Source organism: Chroicocephalus ridibundus, chromosome 20 (assembly GCF_963924245.1).
Source record: "Chroicocephalus ridibundus chromosome 20, bChrRid1.1, whole genome shotgun sequence".
NCBI lineage: Eukaryota > Metazoa > Chordata > Aves > Charadriiformes > Laridae > Chroicocephalus > Chroicocephalus ridibundus.
Genome location: NC_086303.1, coordinates 4,049,659 through 4,065,741, shown reverse-complemented (window position 1 = coordinate 4,065,741; position 16,083 = coordinate 4,049,659). Strand labels below are relative to the sequence as shown.

The 16,083-nt window shown below is 55.8% G+C and overlaps 2 protein-coding genes across 2 annotated transcripts; both read left to right on the top strand.

Moving 5' to 3' along the window:
* The first annotated feature begins 3,567 nt into the window (after nt 1-3,567).
* Nucleotides 3,568-7,650, top strand: LOC134525686 (pepsin B-like). Its single transcript, XM_063356792.1, has 9 exons — nt 3,568-3,901; nt 4,253-4,406; nt 4,824-4,941; nt 5,443-5,561; nt 5,930-6,129; nt 6,283-6,405; nt 6,633-6,777; nt 7,031-7,129; nt 7,316-7,650. Exons 1-9 carry the CDS (start codon nt 3,846-3,848, stop codon nt 7,466-7,468), a joined length of 1,167 nt encoding a protein of 388 aa, XP_063212862.1. The 5' UTR covers nt 3,568-3,845; the 3' UTR covers nt 7,469-7,650.
* A 3,083-nt stretch (nt 7,651-10,733) lies between these two features.
* On the top strand, nt 10,734-14,466 carry LOC134525685 (pepsin B-like). The gene is given in 10 exon segments (XM_063356791.1): nt 10,734-11,132; nt 11,272-11,422; nt 11,850-11,967; nt 12,241-12,291; nt 12,294-12,352; nt 12,945-13,144; nt 13,309-13,431; nt 13,512-13,656; nt 13,887-13,985; nt 14,260-14,466. Coding segments are annotated over 10 exon segments (1,179 nt in total). The 5' UTR covers nt 10,734-11,052; the 3' UTR covers nt 14,413-14,466.
* The last annotated feature ends 1,617 nt before the right edge of the window (nt 14,467-16,083 follow it).

Genomic DNA, 16,083 nt, shown 5'->3' with positions numbered 1-16,083 from the left:
TTCCTTGGCTTATAAAATTCCCCCTGAAAACTCCTCCCTGGTAGGAATCAACTTCAGAACAGCTAATAGGGCCATTTGTGCCTTCCTAATTGAGTGTGCCTTCGCCCTTTCTTTCCTTCAGGGTCATTCCATGCCTTTCTGAAATGCTGGAGGTAAGAACTGGAAGGGAAACGGGAGATAACACGACTGATGATAACCCCATGTTGTTCTTTCCATCCTATCCCAGGAAAACACAAGGAAACAGTTTGCATTTCTCTTTCCAGGAAAACTTTGATAGCCCTATCAAGAAGAAGCTGAAAATAGCTTGAAAACAGCATGGCATTTGCCATTGGTCTTTGACTTGGCGTTTTCCGGATAGTCCTTATCACGGTGGGAAAATCTCTTGCCGTGGGCACATTTCTAAACACCAGGTGCCTGAATGGACACTGATGCAGGGAGATGGGGACCATTTTGGGGTGGATGAGGAGGGGGTGTAGAGCTCCAGCATCAGCTTGGGGTCTGGAGGTCTCTTCGGAAACAGCTCGCAAGAGTAGATCACCATGAAGTGGCTGATCCTTGCCCCGGTTTGGGAATTTAAATGTCAGACCTTGAGCCTAGCTGTTTATTTCAGGACCCCTTCTCATGGTCGCGTAGGAAAAGAGGAATATTTATTTTAATGTGGCTGGAAGCTGTTCACCTGCGTGCTATAATCTCTGTTTTGGAAATAAAACACTAAAAGCAGCTCGTGCGGCACCGAGTAAAGGATGCGTGTGCTTGTGTGCGGTTCATAAACACAGCTGCTCTGGACACGCACATGCCATCCTGTGGTCTTCCTCCACCAGCAGCTTTTCCTGGTGGTAGAACCCAAGCGGAGAGCGATGGTGCTCCAGGAGAAGTATCTAGAGCTATTTTGAATTAATCACACGGAGTGAGACTGTTTAAATGACCAAGGGGCAGAGCATTAACTCTGATGGGATTCAGCACCTTCAGGAAGGGTTTCAGCTGACACGGTGCTTGCGAGAGCAACAGGCTTTCATGAACAAGGGAAGCTCGTGGCAGTCCCATATTTATGTTTATTAAGTTCTAGGCTACCATTTCTTGAGGTAAATGGCAATAGTCTGGGCAAGCGGGTTGTAAATAGTCCTGGAGTGGGGACCTGTCACTTCTCCTCCATTGCCGTGGGTAAAGCGGAGCCTCTGGCAGCCTATAGGAAATACAGGGTGATGGCGATGTCTTTGGAAAGGTTTCTGTCCCCTGGTGGCCCTGGGAGTGGTGTCTGCAGGCAGGAGAGGTCTTTGGGTCACAGGGGAGGCTGGATCCCACTTTAGAGCCCGTTTCTAGTTCTGCGAAACGCTCTGTCGAGAGCTACCGGCTTTTGGGAGAAGGTGCCCACCTCTGCAGCGGCTGATGGTTTACTAGGGTTTGTTGGCTCATGTTGAAATTGTTGCAGTCCTCTGGGCGGCCGGGACGTCTGCTGCTCATGGCTCAGCTCCTTCGCTGGCTTTGCACCGCTGCGATGTCCCAGGAGAGGTGGCGGAGTCGGCCCTGGGATGCAAAGGGGATCGGAATTCATCTGGAAGAGATGGGATTCCCCGGGCTGGAGCTGTTTGCACCAACCCAGAAAAGACACTGCAAGCGAAGGAGGGGAAATGCCCAACGAGAAGCTCCTGCCTTGGAGCGGCGTGGGTGCGTGCTGCTGGCCCTGCGCAGGGACACGGCATCTCTGGCGTTAGAAACCCTAAATCCTCCATTTCTCTTAGACTAAACGCCTCGGCAAACGAGTGCTGCCTAACTTTGGGTCAAGAAGTGGCAAAAGTAGAATGTGTTTGTGTGTGCTGTAGAGGGCACCTTATTCCTTTGTCTTTTGGCAGGGCTGAGTCCCCGTGGGGACCTGCAGATAACACTCGGTATATTGACGTTTTGATAACTGCTCTTTGCTTTCAGCCAGAATTTGCTTTTTTATCCAATCTTAATAAGTTGATCTTTCTATCAATCCTGCTAGCAAACAAGATAATTGCTTTATTATAGTCTCAATATCCAGCAAAGGACACATACTCCCCGGTGCTCCCCAGGGAATAAAATCTGTGCAGAGCATTGACACGGGATGAGCGCAGCGATAGCGACGCCGGGCTATCGGCGGGTGATGGAGAGAGTGATTCCCCCGCTGTGAAGAGCCAGGCTGCTCCCAGCCAGGATTCAAACAGGGCCAGAGGAGGTCTAGAATATATTTAGGTTATAACTGAAAATATTTTGGTCCCTTTGCTAGAAAATATTTAGCTTATAACCAAAAATATTTTGATCTGTTTGCTGGAAAATATTTAGGTTATGACCGAAAACATTTTGGTCCATTTGCTAGAAAATATTTTGGTTGTACCGAAAATGTTTGGGTGTTTGTTGGCTGTTTTGGGAGGTCTGTGTTTGTGGTTCTCTCTTTTTTTTTTTCCACCGAAAAAAAAAAAAGGCCAATGAGAAATTTCCTGATTTTCCAGGCTGGGGCAAGGGCCCAGTGGATGGGTTAAACCCCGAGAGCTTCCTCCACGGGTGGGTTAAACCTCCCCCATGCAGGGAGGCACAGCACCTGCCTTTTAATGCAGGATGGAAAGGGAATTACTTGCTCCACAAAATTTACAAAAAAAAAAAAAAAAAAAAAAAAGGAAAAATATGTGATGAGGGCTGGAGCCCCTCTGCTGTGGGGACAGGCTGAGAGAGCTGGGGGGGCTCAGCCTGGAGAAGAGAAGGCTCCGGGGAGACCTTCCAGCCCCTTCCAGTCCCTAAAGGGGCTCCAGGAAAGCTGGGGAGGGACTCGGGATCAGGGAGGGGAGCCATGGGACGAGGGGGACGGGTTTTACACTGAAAGAGGGGAGATTTAGATGAGATCTGGGGAAGAAATTCTTGGCTGTGAGGGCGATGAGCCCCTGGCCCAGGTTGCCCAGAGAAGCTGTGGCTGCCCCATCCCTGGAGGGGTTCAAGGCCAGGTTGGACGGGGCTTGGAGCAACCTGGGCTGGTGGGAGGTGACCCTGCCCAGGGCAGGGGGGTTGGAACCAGATGATCGTTGAGGTCCCTTCGAACCCGAACCATTCTGTGATTCTGTCCAAAAGAGTATGAAAGCAGAAGCAGGACTGGGGTGTGTGACACGTGGAAACGAGCTGTACCTGGAGGAGAGGATGGTGAAAGACTGGGAGGCTGATGAAGTGGTGGAGAAGGACAGACCAGATGAAGAAGCGGAGAAGGACAGACCAGAAAGCAGAATGGTGCTGGAAACCACCTACGAGAAAGCAGAAGAAACCTCGTGGTCTCCCTGAGCCCCCGGGACGGGGGGAGCAGAGCTACCAGCTCCAGCTCTCTGCACTGTCCCCTGGAAAAGCCTCAACGCCAGCAGCCATCCCTCCTCCACGCCAGAAGGTCCCTGCAGGCGGGCGGAAGAACGGCCGACAAAAGTCCGACGCGTTTCCATCCTGCGCCAAGAGCCGCGAGCGCCTTTGTTTTGGGAAAAGGTTTGAACAGGTTTTGACGAACACAGATAACGCCCCACCACGGTGACGTTTGGGTCACTCCTCTCTTTGCTGTGATAAGAGCTGGCCCCTTATCGGATGGTAACACTTTGATCTTGCTATCGAAGACGTGTGCTGCTCGATTCTCACCTGAGCGCCTCGCTTAAGGACACAAACTCCTCAAAATCCTCGTGGCCCAAAATACAAAGAAACCCTTGAAGCCGGGGGTGCGCGTGGTGGTAATGGAAAACGGAGGTTAGCAGATAAGGGAGAGTCACTGCTTCCCGGTATAAAAACGGGGAATCCAAGCAGCTCAGCCTGTCTGCTGCAGTCTCTGAGGAGGTGTGTGTGGACCGGTGGACAACTGCTGCACCATGAAGTGGTTCATCCTGGCCCTGGTGTTTCTCCAGCTCTCGGAGGGGCTGGTGAGGTGGGTGTCCTGCAGCAGCCGCTGGGCGGAAAGAGTCGGGAGAGGGTAGATAACGGAGCCTGGCTGCAGTTGTAACCCGGGCTGCCCTGTGTCCCCGAGGATGCCGACCAAGTCTAACCAGGTGTGACTCCAGCCTTCTGCATCTCCACGGACCGTCGTGGTCCCAGTCCAGGCTGCATCCCTCGCTGGGAGGGCAGCCCCTGGGGACACGCGAGGCAGCTGAGCAGAGGGCTCCCATCGTGGCTGGGTTCAAAGGACCCCAGAGAACTAATAATTTGAAAACGCCCAAATCTCCTCCTGATTTCTGCTGTATTTGTTGGTTTGTTTTTTTTTTTTCCCTCCTCTGTGCAGAATCAAACTGAAAAAAGCCAAGTCTATACGGCAGAAAATGAGGGAGGCCGGAGTGCTAGACGACTACTTGAAGAAAGTTAAATATGATCCTGCCAAGAAATACCAGTTCAGTGAGGACTATGTGGTGTATGAGCCGATAACCAACCACCTGGATGTGAGTTCCCCAGCTTCCCCTCCCGCTGCCCGTCCATACGCCACGCTCCCCTGTCCCTCCTCCTTCCCAGCTGCCGGATCTGTTCACCCCTGAGCCTCCAGCAGTGAGAGATTGCTTTCTCCCCACTCGTTTTTAAGCTTCTATTGTAGACTTTAGAAAAAGTTTTCCTCCAGCCGTGAAAAGTGATGCTTTTCTATATGTAATGAAAGGCATAACAAAATAAATATTTAATATAACATCTTTCGGGAGAAAAATCAGGGCGAGAGTTCACCCCTGCCTACTTTGTTATTCGCGAGCGTGAGCCTGGCGTTCCCGACCCCCTGCAAAACGCTGGGACGCCGGCGCGGGGCTGGGAGGCGAAAGCCTGCTCTGTCCCTGACCCTGTGACCAACGGAGACACCCATCTCTCACCTGCAGTCCTCCTACTTCGGGGAGATCAGCATCGGGTCCCCGCCGCAAAACTTCTTGGTGCTTTTCGACACCGGTTCCTCCAACCTGTGGGTGCCCTCCACCTACTGCCAGACGCCGGCGTGCTGTGAGTTGCCTTGGGAGATGCCCTTAGGAGCCTGGCTAACGAAGATGGCCCAACCGCTACGGCCATCGTGGGTGTCCCCAGAGCGCAGAAATCACAATGATTATGCCTGACCTTTTGTGGCTGGGCAGAGGGAAGAGCGAAACTACAAATCACGGAGCTGATGTCCCGCTCCCCGGCACGGCTCATCCGATGTAGCTCACTGCCGATGGGAGAGTGATGGGGATTTAACTGCTGCCGGCTTTGCTCGTGCTGGGGGGCTGCTGTGGTTGTGATCGCAATGGCTGTTCCCTTGAGAGTGTTTCAGACAAAACTGGGATGCAAAACCCTGCCTTAGAGATAACCACGAGGCAGAGGAACAGCCCGATCCACTCTTCATAAGTTGCTCCCTGCCGGGGAAGCTGCTTTCCCAGGCGTTATCCCGGCAGAGCGTCCAGTGGTGAAATCCCACTGTCACCAGGCGAGTGCGTGCCCAGGAGCTTTGCCCTCTTCTCTCGCCCACAGACAATCACGCGAAGTTCAAGCCCAGCGAGTCCTCCACCTTCATCTCCAACGGCCGGTCCTACAACATCTCCTACGGCAGCGGCACGCTCACGGTGGTGCTGGGCTACGACACGCTGAGGGTGAGCGCGCCCCACGCCCTCCCTGTCTTCCTGGGCGCTGTGTCCCCAACACCAGCTGGGTGCCCCCAGGGAAGGAGCCTGGGGGACAGCTTAAGGGCAGAACTCATGTAGACAAGACTTGGGAAAACCAGGGCCTGGGATGGGCAGAACCAATATAAAGTGGTTATTGCCACCGTCAGTTACCCAGCTGGGTTTTTATTTGTTTTAACTCAATTCCTGCTGATTTTCCCAGCTGCCTGCAGATGTCTTCACCAGCTGTGACCTTGCAGTGTTGCTCGTTGGGCTTTCAGAGCATCAGTCATCCCATCCGATGGCTGCTCGGGTTTGCCTAAGGGTGCAGGCTGACCTGGCGTCCCCTCCCCCTCCAGATCCAGACCATCACGGTCAGAAAACAGGAGTTCGGGCTCAGCAAGAACGAGCCAACCCAGCCTTTCTACTATGCCGACTTCGATGGGATCCTGGGAATGGCCTACCCCTCGCTGGCGGTGGGAGGGACGCCCACCGCACTGCAGGGCATGCTGCAGCAGGACCAGCTCACCCAGCCCATCTTCAGCTTCTACTTCTCTCGGTAAAAATCTGCGGGGGTCCTCTGCACATCCCATGTGCAGCGGTGTCCCCCTGCCTGTCCCCGTGCTGGTCCCCTGTGAATTTGTCCCTCGCTAGCCCATGCGTATTGCACTGATTTACCAACCTCTGCTGCTGAAATTCTGTGTTTTTGCAGCCAACCCACCTACAGCTACGGGGGAGAGCTCATTTTTGGAGGCATCGACACTCGGCTCTTCCACGGGGACATTGTGTGGGCACCAGTGACCCAGGAGCTTTACTGGCAGGTGGCACTTAACGAGTGAGTTGTGTTTGTACCTGACGGGCATCATCCACCCGGGCAGCTCCTGGGACCAGGGTGGTAGAGCCGGCCTCCAGATGAAGCTGCAGCTACTGCAGAAGGCGCAGGCTCAAGGCGGGGGTTAGACACCGCGTTTCAGAGCATCCCAGACTTAACGATCCAGCCGAGACAGGGTTAGTTGCCAGTGGATGCTTAAAGTAACGTCCTTCTCCTGGTTTTCCACCCAGGTTTGCTATCGGGCAGTCAGTGACGGGCTGGTGCAAACAGGGCTGCCAGGCCATCGTGGACACGGGGACGTTCCTGCTGACAATGCCCCAGGAGTACATAGACAGCTTCCTTCAGGCCGTGGGGGCCCAGCTGACCAGCTACGGTGTAAGTGCAGGGGATGCTCTGGGGGTGGTACGGAGCAGCGGGGAGGCTCCTAAGGGAGCCAGAAGCCACGGGCTTGTCCAGGTCCCACAAAACTCACGTGGCATCTGCAGAACATGGAGCTGCAGGCACATCAGGGAGGGACGAGGCGACTGCCAGGGGATTAAGTGTCTGTTACCCCTGCATACGGGGGTATCTCTCCTCTCTCGGTGGGTGATGTTCCAGCCATAACCCCCTCTTCACCCTCTCTCCGCAGTATGCAGTTGACTGCAATGAGATCCACAACATGCCCACCATCACCTTCGTCATCAAGGGAGTTCAGCTCCCGCTCTACCCCTCTGCCTACGTCTTGAACGTATGTATTAGCTGAGCAGCTGAGTCCTGCTGAGTCCTTGAGGGCCAGGGAAGGACCCGGTGCTTCTTGACAAGTACCAACACGCTCTTCCTACCCGTGTGGGCAGATCCCACCGCCCTGCAGCCCAGCCGGCAGGGTCCTGCTGCTTGTTTGAGGCTCTGACTCCCGGTTATTCCCCTCTTACAGGACAACGGCTACTGCACTCTGGGGATTGAGGCCACCTACCTGCCTTCCCAGAACGGGCAGCCGCTCTGGATCTTGGGTGATGTCTTCCTCAAGGAGTATTACACCGTCTTTGACATGGCTAACAACCGTGTCGGCTTCGCCCCGTCGGCGTAGAGGAGCGGAGCAGCGGAATCCAGCCCCTCTCCTGGCCAAACGCACCTTAAACCAGCGCTGCTGGGGGGTTCCTATGGACCTTTATGTTCCTTTACGTGCCTGCATGGCTCCCTGTCCCTCCGGGATTTCTGTGTAAGTGTGTTTTCACAGTCTTCTGTTACCAATAAACCCCAACATCCCACACCGTCTCTGACCTTCTGAGTTTGCCGAGCGATGACTGAGCGCAGACTGATGGGTTGTGTGTCTCAGATACTCTTTCTCCAGCAAGGTAAGCGCCGTGATGAACTGCCAGGCAGATTTCCACAGAGTCAGCACAGGGGAAGCGGTGGGGAAGCTGCCCCTGGGCTGCTTCAAATCTAAAATTGACGTATTTATGTTTCTTGCAAAGGGGTGTGACATGCTCTCGGCTCCGAAGGGCTGTGGGACTGAGCCTCAGCCTTTATCTATAGTGAATTATTGATCTTGGGGGTGGCTCTGATAATCACAGAAGGCACGAGCTGCAGCTCAGCTCACGGCCCGATGAGCGCAGGGACGGGAGCCACCGGTCCTTCCCCACGCTGGTGCCTGGGGTAGGTCCTCCAGATGGTTCAGCCCATCCCTTGGGTATGAGGATCACAGAATGGTAGGGTTGGAAGGGACCTCTGGAGATCATCTAGTCCAACCCCCCTGCCAGAGCAGGGTCACCTAGAGAAGGATGTCCCACAGCCCAGCCCCGTCCCCTCTGCAGGGCTTGTGGACTCGGCGGGGCGTTGCAGACCTTGTGTGTTGGAAAGCAGGCAGCTGCCATCCCCCAAATCCTGGCTCTGGCTGCACCCCGCTTCTGTCTTCCTTGTCCTCAAGGAGGGCCAAGCCCGGAACGAGTGTCCTGAGCCTGATTCCTGCAAGGGCTTTGCTTTGCAGGGGAGAAGTACCATGCCCCAGGCTGCGGTGCGAGGTGTCTGGACACCAAAAGGTGGCTGGGGTTGGTCTTAAACACCAACCACAGCCCCGGAGACAGGAGTTCCCCGAGGGATTCCCCAAAAAGCCAGTTCTGCTCTGGGCCATCAGGCACTGGTGCGTGTCTGGAAATGCCGTGGAGCCCCTAATGGGGCGGAACAGCTTCGCCCTCCTCCAGTCGCCCCGGGGAGATGGTCACCAGCACCGACCCAGGCAAACACAGAGTTAGCTGGTGGCGGTGGACATTGCTTTGCTTGCAGTCTGCGGTGACCTTGGAGTGACCGCAGGGACACTCTGTCCTGTCTCCTGCTGCTGCTGGTACTTGCAGGGCTGCTCTGACCGGCCGAGGGTAAAGCCACAGGGACGGTCGGTCCCCAGCTCCGTCCCTCTCGCTGGGCACCGGGAAACCTCGTCAGAGGTGCGTGCGGGAAGCCACCCACTAACCTTCCTTGCAGCTGGATAAGGTGTAACAAAGCCCTCTGATTCCCACAAAGGAAGTGGGAATTCCTCCAATTCCCGCAGAGCAATATGGGAATTCCATACTCAAAGCGGGAATATGAGGCCAGATTAGGTCAGCCATGACATCCAAATGACCCCTAAATCCCGAAGTGGGGCTATTCAGTCAGGTGAAACAACAGCCGGAGTATCGGGAATTCTGGTCTGTGGCCAAAGGGGACGGGGAACACCTTTGCCGGGGGAGGCTCGGGTAACACCGCTATTTCCCGGGATCCAGACTTGTTTCTTAGAAGCTCCTTATCATTGGAGCTCATTATCAGATGTATTAATAGCTCTGTCATTTCAGCAGAGAAAGGACACAAACTCCTCTGTGCTTTGTGTCAAAATATTGACACAGGCTGAGTGCAGCGAGAGGGAGAGGAGGCAGGCGCGGATCGCGGGGAAGGGCATTCCTCCTCCCCTATAAAATGGGGAGGTTTCCCAGAGCCGAAGCTGCTCTGGCAGCAGCGGTGGCAGGAAGGGACAAGTGACGGCTGACCGTGTCCCTGCTGCCCTTTGCTCTTCCCTTTGCTTCCTGCAGGATTCGGCCAAGCAAAGGCAGATCCATCGGGATGCGATGGAGGAGGAAAGGGGCGCCAGGGGGGGGATGTTTCCTGAGTTGCCACTGGCTCAAAGCTCGGATGGGAGCACCGAGGCTCTGCTGGGGTCTGTCCCCAGTGCCAGCGGGGAGTGGGGTGTCTGCAAGTGCCCTACAGCAAAGGACAGCGGGGACGCTCCTGCCCGACCCCGGGGAGAGTGGCGCTTGTCCCGCTTCTGCCTCCTCCCTGGGCTGCGTGTATTGGTGACACCCGTGGGGACATTCAGATCCAGACAAGGATTTTTGGTCTTGGTCCCTGCAAAATGGGAACAGAACGGCAGCATGTGGCGGGTGCTCGAAGCAGTAGGTGTTAAAGGACGTGGTTAAAGCCCAGCGCCGCGTCCCCCAGGCAGAGGGCTCTGGGCAGCCGCGAGCTTTTGGTCCAGCTGGGGCTCCTCTGCCGAGAGCTTCGCATGGAAAAACAACCCCATGTTTCTCTCCTCAGGTTTTCCACAGGAGATGAGCCCACAGGCCGGCGCAGATGAGGCTGCCAGGCTGATGGGGACGTGGGGACCGTCACCGCTCCCCGGCAGCAAGTGGCAGAGTTTCTGCAGGCCGTGAGTGCCCAGGCTTCGGAGCGCGAGGCTGAGCAGCATCCTCTGGCCACCAGATGCCAGGATGGGTCCCCAGTGACCCGGCAGGGACTGGTAGCACCTTCCCAGGAGGAGGAAAGGGTCTCCTGGGACTAAAAATCCCCTGGAAATGAATGCCTAAATACACACTCCCCTGGATTTTTCCTGCCTGGCTATGAGAGCATCACCCAAAGCATATGGGAGACAGCACCAGACGTGTGACCTGAGCCTGACTGACACGGATAATAAACTCCAGCAAATCCAAGTGTCTTTTGGAGATGGTTCGGTTGAGCGGCTGCGACCAGGCAGGTAAAGGCCCGTTACACCTTTCAGGGCTGCTGTACCCAGCAGCTTCCAGCCCCCGTCGCAGCTTCCCTGGGGGTATTCGCAGAGCTGGAGGGCAGCGAAGGGCAGAGTGACAGAAGGACAAATGCCTGGAAAGACAGAGGTTTTGGGGGGGATGTGCTGGTTCCCAGGAGGTTTGGAGCAGGGCTGAAAACCACCGCCGCTGTTTCGTGCTAGCCGTGTTGAAGGAATTGGATGTAACAGTCTGTAGGCTGGGATGGAAGAAATACTGCAGCCCCGTGGCACTTCCTTGGCTGCCTGGATGGGTCAAAAGAGGAACGCCAGCATCATGAATTTCCGTTTGCTATAAAGGGTGTGTTTTGCCTTTGTTTTCTGGAATGATCAAACTGGTGCTGAAGGCAAGAGAAAACACTTTTAACCTCCTGATAACAACAGGATTTGGCATTTTATCAGATGTCACATATTTGGTCTGGGTATCAGAGGTGCGGGGCCAATCTGTGAGCGCCTGAACAGCCGGGTAAAGAGGGAAAATCCGGGCGGCTGCAGTGATAAACGCACCGCAAGCGTTGGTGTTGGGTGGGTGCAGAGATAGAGGCCAGGGGTGTCTGGAGCGAGGGGCTGGGCACGGCTCCTGGTTATATACACCCTGCCCTGCCCGAGCTGGTGCCGGAGCTGCCATGGAGCCACCAGCACCCGGGGCCATGCGGTGGCTGGTGCTGGCCCTGCTCTGCCCCTGGCTCGGGGAGGGGATGCTGAGGTGAGTGCCAGGGCCGGGGTGGGTGTGAGGGTGCAGGGTCCGGCCGTGGAGCGGGGATTGCTCTCAGCAAATGGGGATGCAGGGACGGATGGGGCCACCCGGCCACTCAGCATCTCGCTGCCATCTCCATCCCGCGCAGGATCCCCCTGAGGAAAGGCAGGTCCATGCGGGAGGTGATGAGAGAGAAGGGAATGCCGGCGGGTTTCCTGAAGGACCTCAAAGGGGACCCTGGTAGGAAATACCAGCTCGGTAACGCTGTGGCTTACGAACCGCTAACGAACTACCTGGATGTAAGTATTAAAACTTTTTCTTCCTCAAACGAGCCACCTGGCTCCGGTTTTTGGGGATGCCCTCCTCCTTTCCTGGCTGCCTGCGGGCATGTTGGTTTTATAGCCCGGCTCCGAGGGCCGGGTGATGTTGGGAGACGAAGGCAGGAGGCAGCACGTCTTATCCAGAATTAATTTCCCTTCTCGGAAAAAGCAGGGTTTGATGGTTACAGGGCAGATCTACTACTCCTGGCCTTGCTGTGTTATGTCGTAGGCAAATCATTGCCCCCTTCTGTGCTTTAGCTGCCCTGGGTGCTCTCGAGGACTGCGAGCCCTTCCTACAAGCCCGTAGCAGTTCGGGTTTCTCAGCTAGCAGAGGGCAGGGAGCTGAAAACTCTCGCTCAGAAAAAAACAGGCAGAAAGAGAAATCCTCCCACGCTCTTGTTCACAGTCCTTCTACTTCGGGGAGATCAGCATCGGGACCCCCCCGCAAAATTTCCTGGTGCTCTTCGACACCGGCTCTGCCAACCTGTGGGTGCCCTCCACCTACTGCCAGACGCCAGCCTGCGGTGAGCATCCCCCGGGGGACACGACGGGGCTGGGGTTTCTCCCCCATCTCAGGCATCCCTCGCACGCTGCGGGCCGCAGCTATAGCAGGGAAATCAGTGAGAGCCGACGGGGGGTTTGGTGTTTGCTCTCGGCTCAGTGACACCGGTGGGGCTGGTTTTGGATGGCCCCTTCCCTGGGAAGCCCCTTGTTGGGGATTTCTCCCCGTGTGGGGACGGGGATGCTGAACCCAGGGCAGGGTGTGACCTGGGGGCTGTGACCTTCTCTCCATGCAGGGAACCATGCCAGGTTCAACCCCAGCCTGTCCTCCACCTTCTCGGACATCGGTGTGACCTGAGCTATGGGTTCGGTGACCTGTCGGTGCTGTTAGGGTACGACACGGTGACAGTAAGTGCCTTCTGATGTGCTGGTGCGTTGCTGCCGTCGGGGTAAGAAGGGACTGCGGTTGTGATCAGTCCAATTCAGTTAAAAATTTAGGGGGTAGCTGAAAGTACCTTCTTATTTTGGATATTAGAGCCTGGATCGCCCATGTAGGGTTTATGGCGTGTCAGCATAAATTCACTCAGAGACTGGGATGTGCAAATAAACCCAGGCCAAGTCCCCTGGGCTGTTCATCGCCGCTCTGGCATTAAATGTTTGCTTTTTACACCGACGGCTGAGCTTCGTCATTACAGGACCTACGAAATGTTCTGTTGTGAGACTTGCACGCGGTGAAAATGTGCTTTTATTTTAATGTAGCTGAGGCAAACCCATTTTGTGGGTATTTCTATGAAATAATAAGGGTGATGGGACAAAGAATAAGAGCCAGGTTCCCCCCATCTGTGATGGGGAAGAGTTCAACACCTCTCAGTGCAGATTTATCTTCATGACCTTCCTGGCCATCCCTGAGTCTCCCTAAAAACTCCACGCTTGGGGTGTTGATGTCAAAGGGGAATGTCCCAAATGCCGTCATCTCCCAGTGTCTTTCCTCGCCCTCTAGATCCAGAACATTGTCATCAGGAACCAGGAGTTCGGTCTGAGCCTGGATGAGCCCAGCAGCCCCTTTTACTACCTGGAATTCGATGGGATTTTGGGCATGGCTTACCCGGGCGTTGCCGTCGGCGGTTTCAACACGCTGATGCAGAACATGCTGCAGCAGAACCAGCTCGCCGAACCCATCTTCAGCTTCTATTACTCGCGGTGAGACCCGTGACGCCGGATCTCTCTCTCGCACAGACACAGCCTGGATCCGTCCTTTTCTTCATCCCCTCCCCATCCATACGTTCTCCCCGCACACCTCTATGCTACACCGCTTTCTGCTGAGCAGCCAGCCTGATTTGGGGTTGAATTTCATGTCTTTCCAGCAACCCAACCTATAATTACGGTGGGGAAGTCATCCTCGGAGGGGTTGACCCCCAGCTATATTCCGGAGAGGTTTTATGGGCTCCTGTGGTTGAGGAATTGTACTGGAAGATCGGGATCGAGAAGTAAGTGCTGCACCGTGGCTTGGAGAGGGGTCTTGGACAGAGGGAGCCTTTTCCAATGCTGTTTCTTCCACTCTCTCCAGGTTCTCCATCGGGCCGTCAGCCACCGGCTGGTGCAGCCAAGGCTGTCATGGGATTGTGGACACCGGGACGTTCCTGCTGACCATCCCGGGACAATTCATGTCAGCCTTCCTGCAGGCGCTGGGTGCAGAGGAGAATGACTACGGGGTAGGTGGGAAGGATGCCCCGCACACATGAGGGCCTGGTGCCGTGGGATGAGGACGCACCTGGGGGGGGCAATGCGGAGCGATGGAGGGCTCCCGGCACCTCTGGAGCAAAACATCCCACCTGAAACAACACTGCAGTGCTGCATCTCCCCTGGCAGTGGTGTAAACCAACAATAATTCTTCCAAACATGCTAAACCTGACCCCTCTGCCCCTCTTTGCTTCTTTTGCAGTTTGTCGTCGACTGCAGCGACGTGCCGAGCATGCCCACCCTGTACTTTGCCATCAGCGGAGCCCAGTTACCGCTGCCTCCCTCTGTCTATGTCTTAAACGTAGGTGTGATTTTATTATTCCCAACACGCCTTTCACCGTCACAGGGCAGTTTTGCCCAGGAGAAAAATGAGAGGTTCTTTTCAAACAGAGGTTTCCAGCAGCCTTAGTGCCATATTGCCCAGCCCCCAGTTTCACGGGGTTTTTTACGTGCCTGTATGCGACTGTAAGGAGGGTCTAATCCTGCTCCCAGCCAAAGCAGCCATGAAGGCAGGGGCAGTACAAATCCCCCGTGCTCCTCACCGGCGCTGAAATTTGCTTCTTTCCCCCCGACAGATCGACGGCGTCTGCACCGTTGGGGTCGAGAGCACGTACGTGGGCTCTGCCAGCGGCCAGCCACTCTGGATCCTCGGCAACATCTTCCTCCGGCAGTATTACTCCATCTTCGACGTGGCCAACAACAGAGTTGGCTTTGCCTTGTCAGCCTAGGGATGCTGAGCATCGCCCTTGGGATAATTTGTCCCCGCAAAACCTTATCCTCCCTCAGACCCCTGTACGGAGAGGAATAGTCTCCAACTCTCCTGTGGTGAATAAAGGGCTGCAAATCTGCCTCGTGTCTCGTCTGGCTGCGGCTGAGCATGATCTGGCACAGCTCTTCTTAATAAAACACCAAAGTCTGAGCTCATGCTCGAGGTTTCCAGGTGCTGCCTGGGCTTTCAGCTGTGCACGGAGCACTTTGAGTTTGCAGCGATGACAAATTTGGGGTCTCCTTTTTGAGCGGGACCCGGATTCCTGCTGGGGCTGGCTGGGAAACGGGGATGACTGGGAGAAATTCAGGCTGCACCATGTGCTAGCCAAGGCTCGGGGACCCCAGGGCTGAGCTGGAGCCATTGCTGGAGGCTTCAGAAACCAGTTTGGAGCAGGACGTGCAGAGACGAGGAGCTACGTGTGAACGGCTCTCAGTTCATTAGGTTTGGGGGAATTGCCCACGCGTATTTGCAAATAAATTAGGGATTAAAAAGTGTCACGCAAGGACACTCAGGCTGCAGAAAACGCCCTGGTTTTGTTCTCGAGGGGTAAATCTCTTCATTGTTGCAGCCTCGAAGGATGGATGATGAGAAGGAAGGGGGTGGCGTGCGTGGGACGCGGATGTCACCAAAGCTTGGGGTGTCTGGATTCCCCTCCAAGAGGAGCTGCTGGATGCAGTGTCAGACAGACTGGTCCAGCGCCAGGTGCCTGGACCGGACCCAGGATGCTGCTCCTCGAGGTGCAGCATGGGGCGATGCACAGGAGATGCAGCACTGAAGGGCCCATGGCCCGTTGTCTGACACCCGTCTGCCGGTCAGATGACAGTCACCCCGCTGGGGCATGTGACCACCCGTTAAATCTGCTGTTTCCAGCCAAATCTGCCACGGCGGGTCCTGCGGAACGGGGAGCTCCCAGCCACAGAGAGGGAAATGCCGTCCTGGTGCCACGGGCAGCTGGGTGGCAGGGTGACACTGAGCCCTGGGGACTCGGGGCGCAGGGGGCTTGCTGCCTCGGGCTGGGCAGGGTCCCCACCGCTGCCTCCCGCCGCCACCCCCAGTCCCTGCAGAGTTCATCTCACACAAAAAGCTCCGCGATCCCCGCACAGCCTCACCTGGCAGCGGCCTGACCCCGAGGGTCCTGTCTGGAGGGGGACAAGCGCCCTGCTCTCCGCCACCCAGCACATCTCCAGGTCACCGCCAGCCCTCCATGGGCACAGTGAGCCTCTGGCACCAGTGCAAGGAGGGGTAAAACTCTGGTGCAAGGAGCTGTAGGACCCCGGTGCAAGGATCTACACAATCCTGGTGCAAGATGTGCGACCCTGGTGCAAGGGGCTATATGATGCCTGTGCAAGGAGCTGCATGGTCCTGGTGAAAGGTGTATGACCTTTCTGAGCTGCACAACCCTTGTGCAAGGACCTGCACGGTCCCGGTGCAAGGAAGGAGCCACATGACCCCCATGCAAGGAGCTGCATGATCCAGGTCAAAGGGCTATATGATCCCTGTGCAAGGAGCTGCATGATGCCGGTGGATGGTTTATGTCCCTGGTGCAAGGACCTGCATGATCCTGGTGCAGGGAGCTGTAAAACCCTGGTGTGAAGACCCGTACACCGACCAGTGCAAGAAGCCACATAAC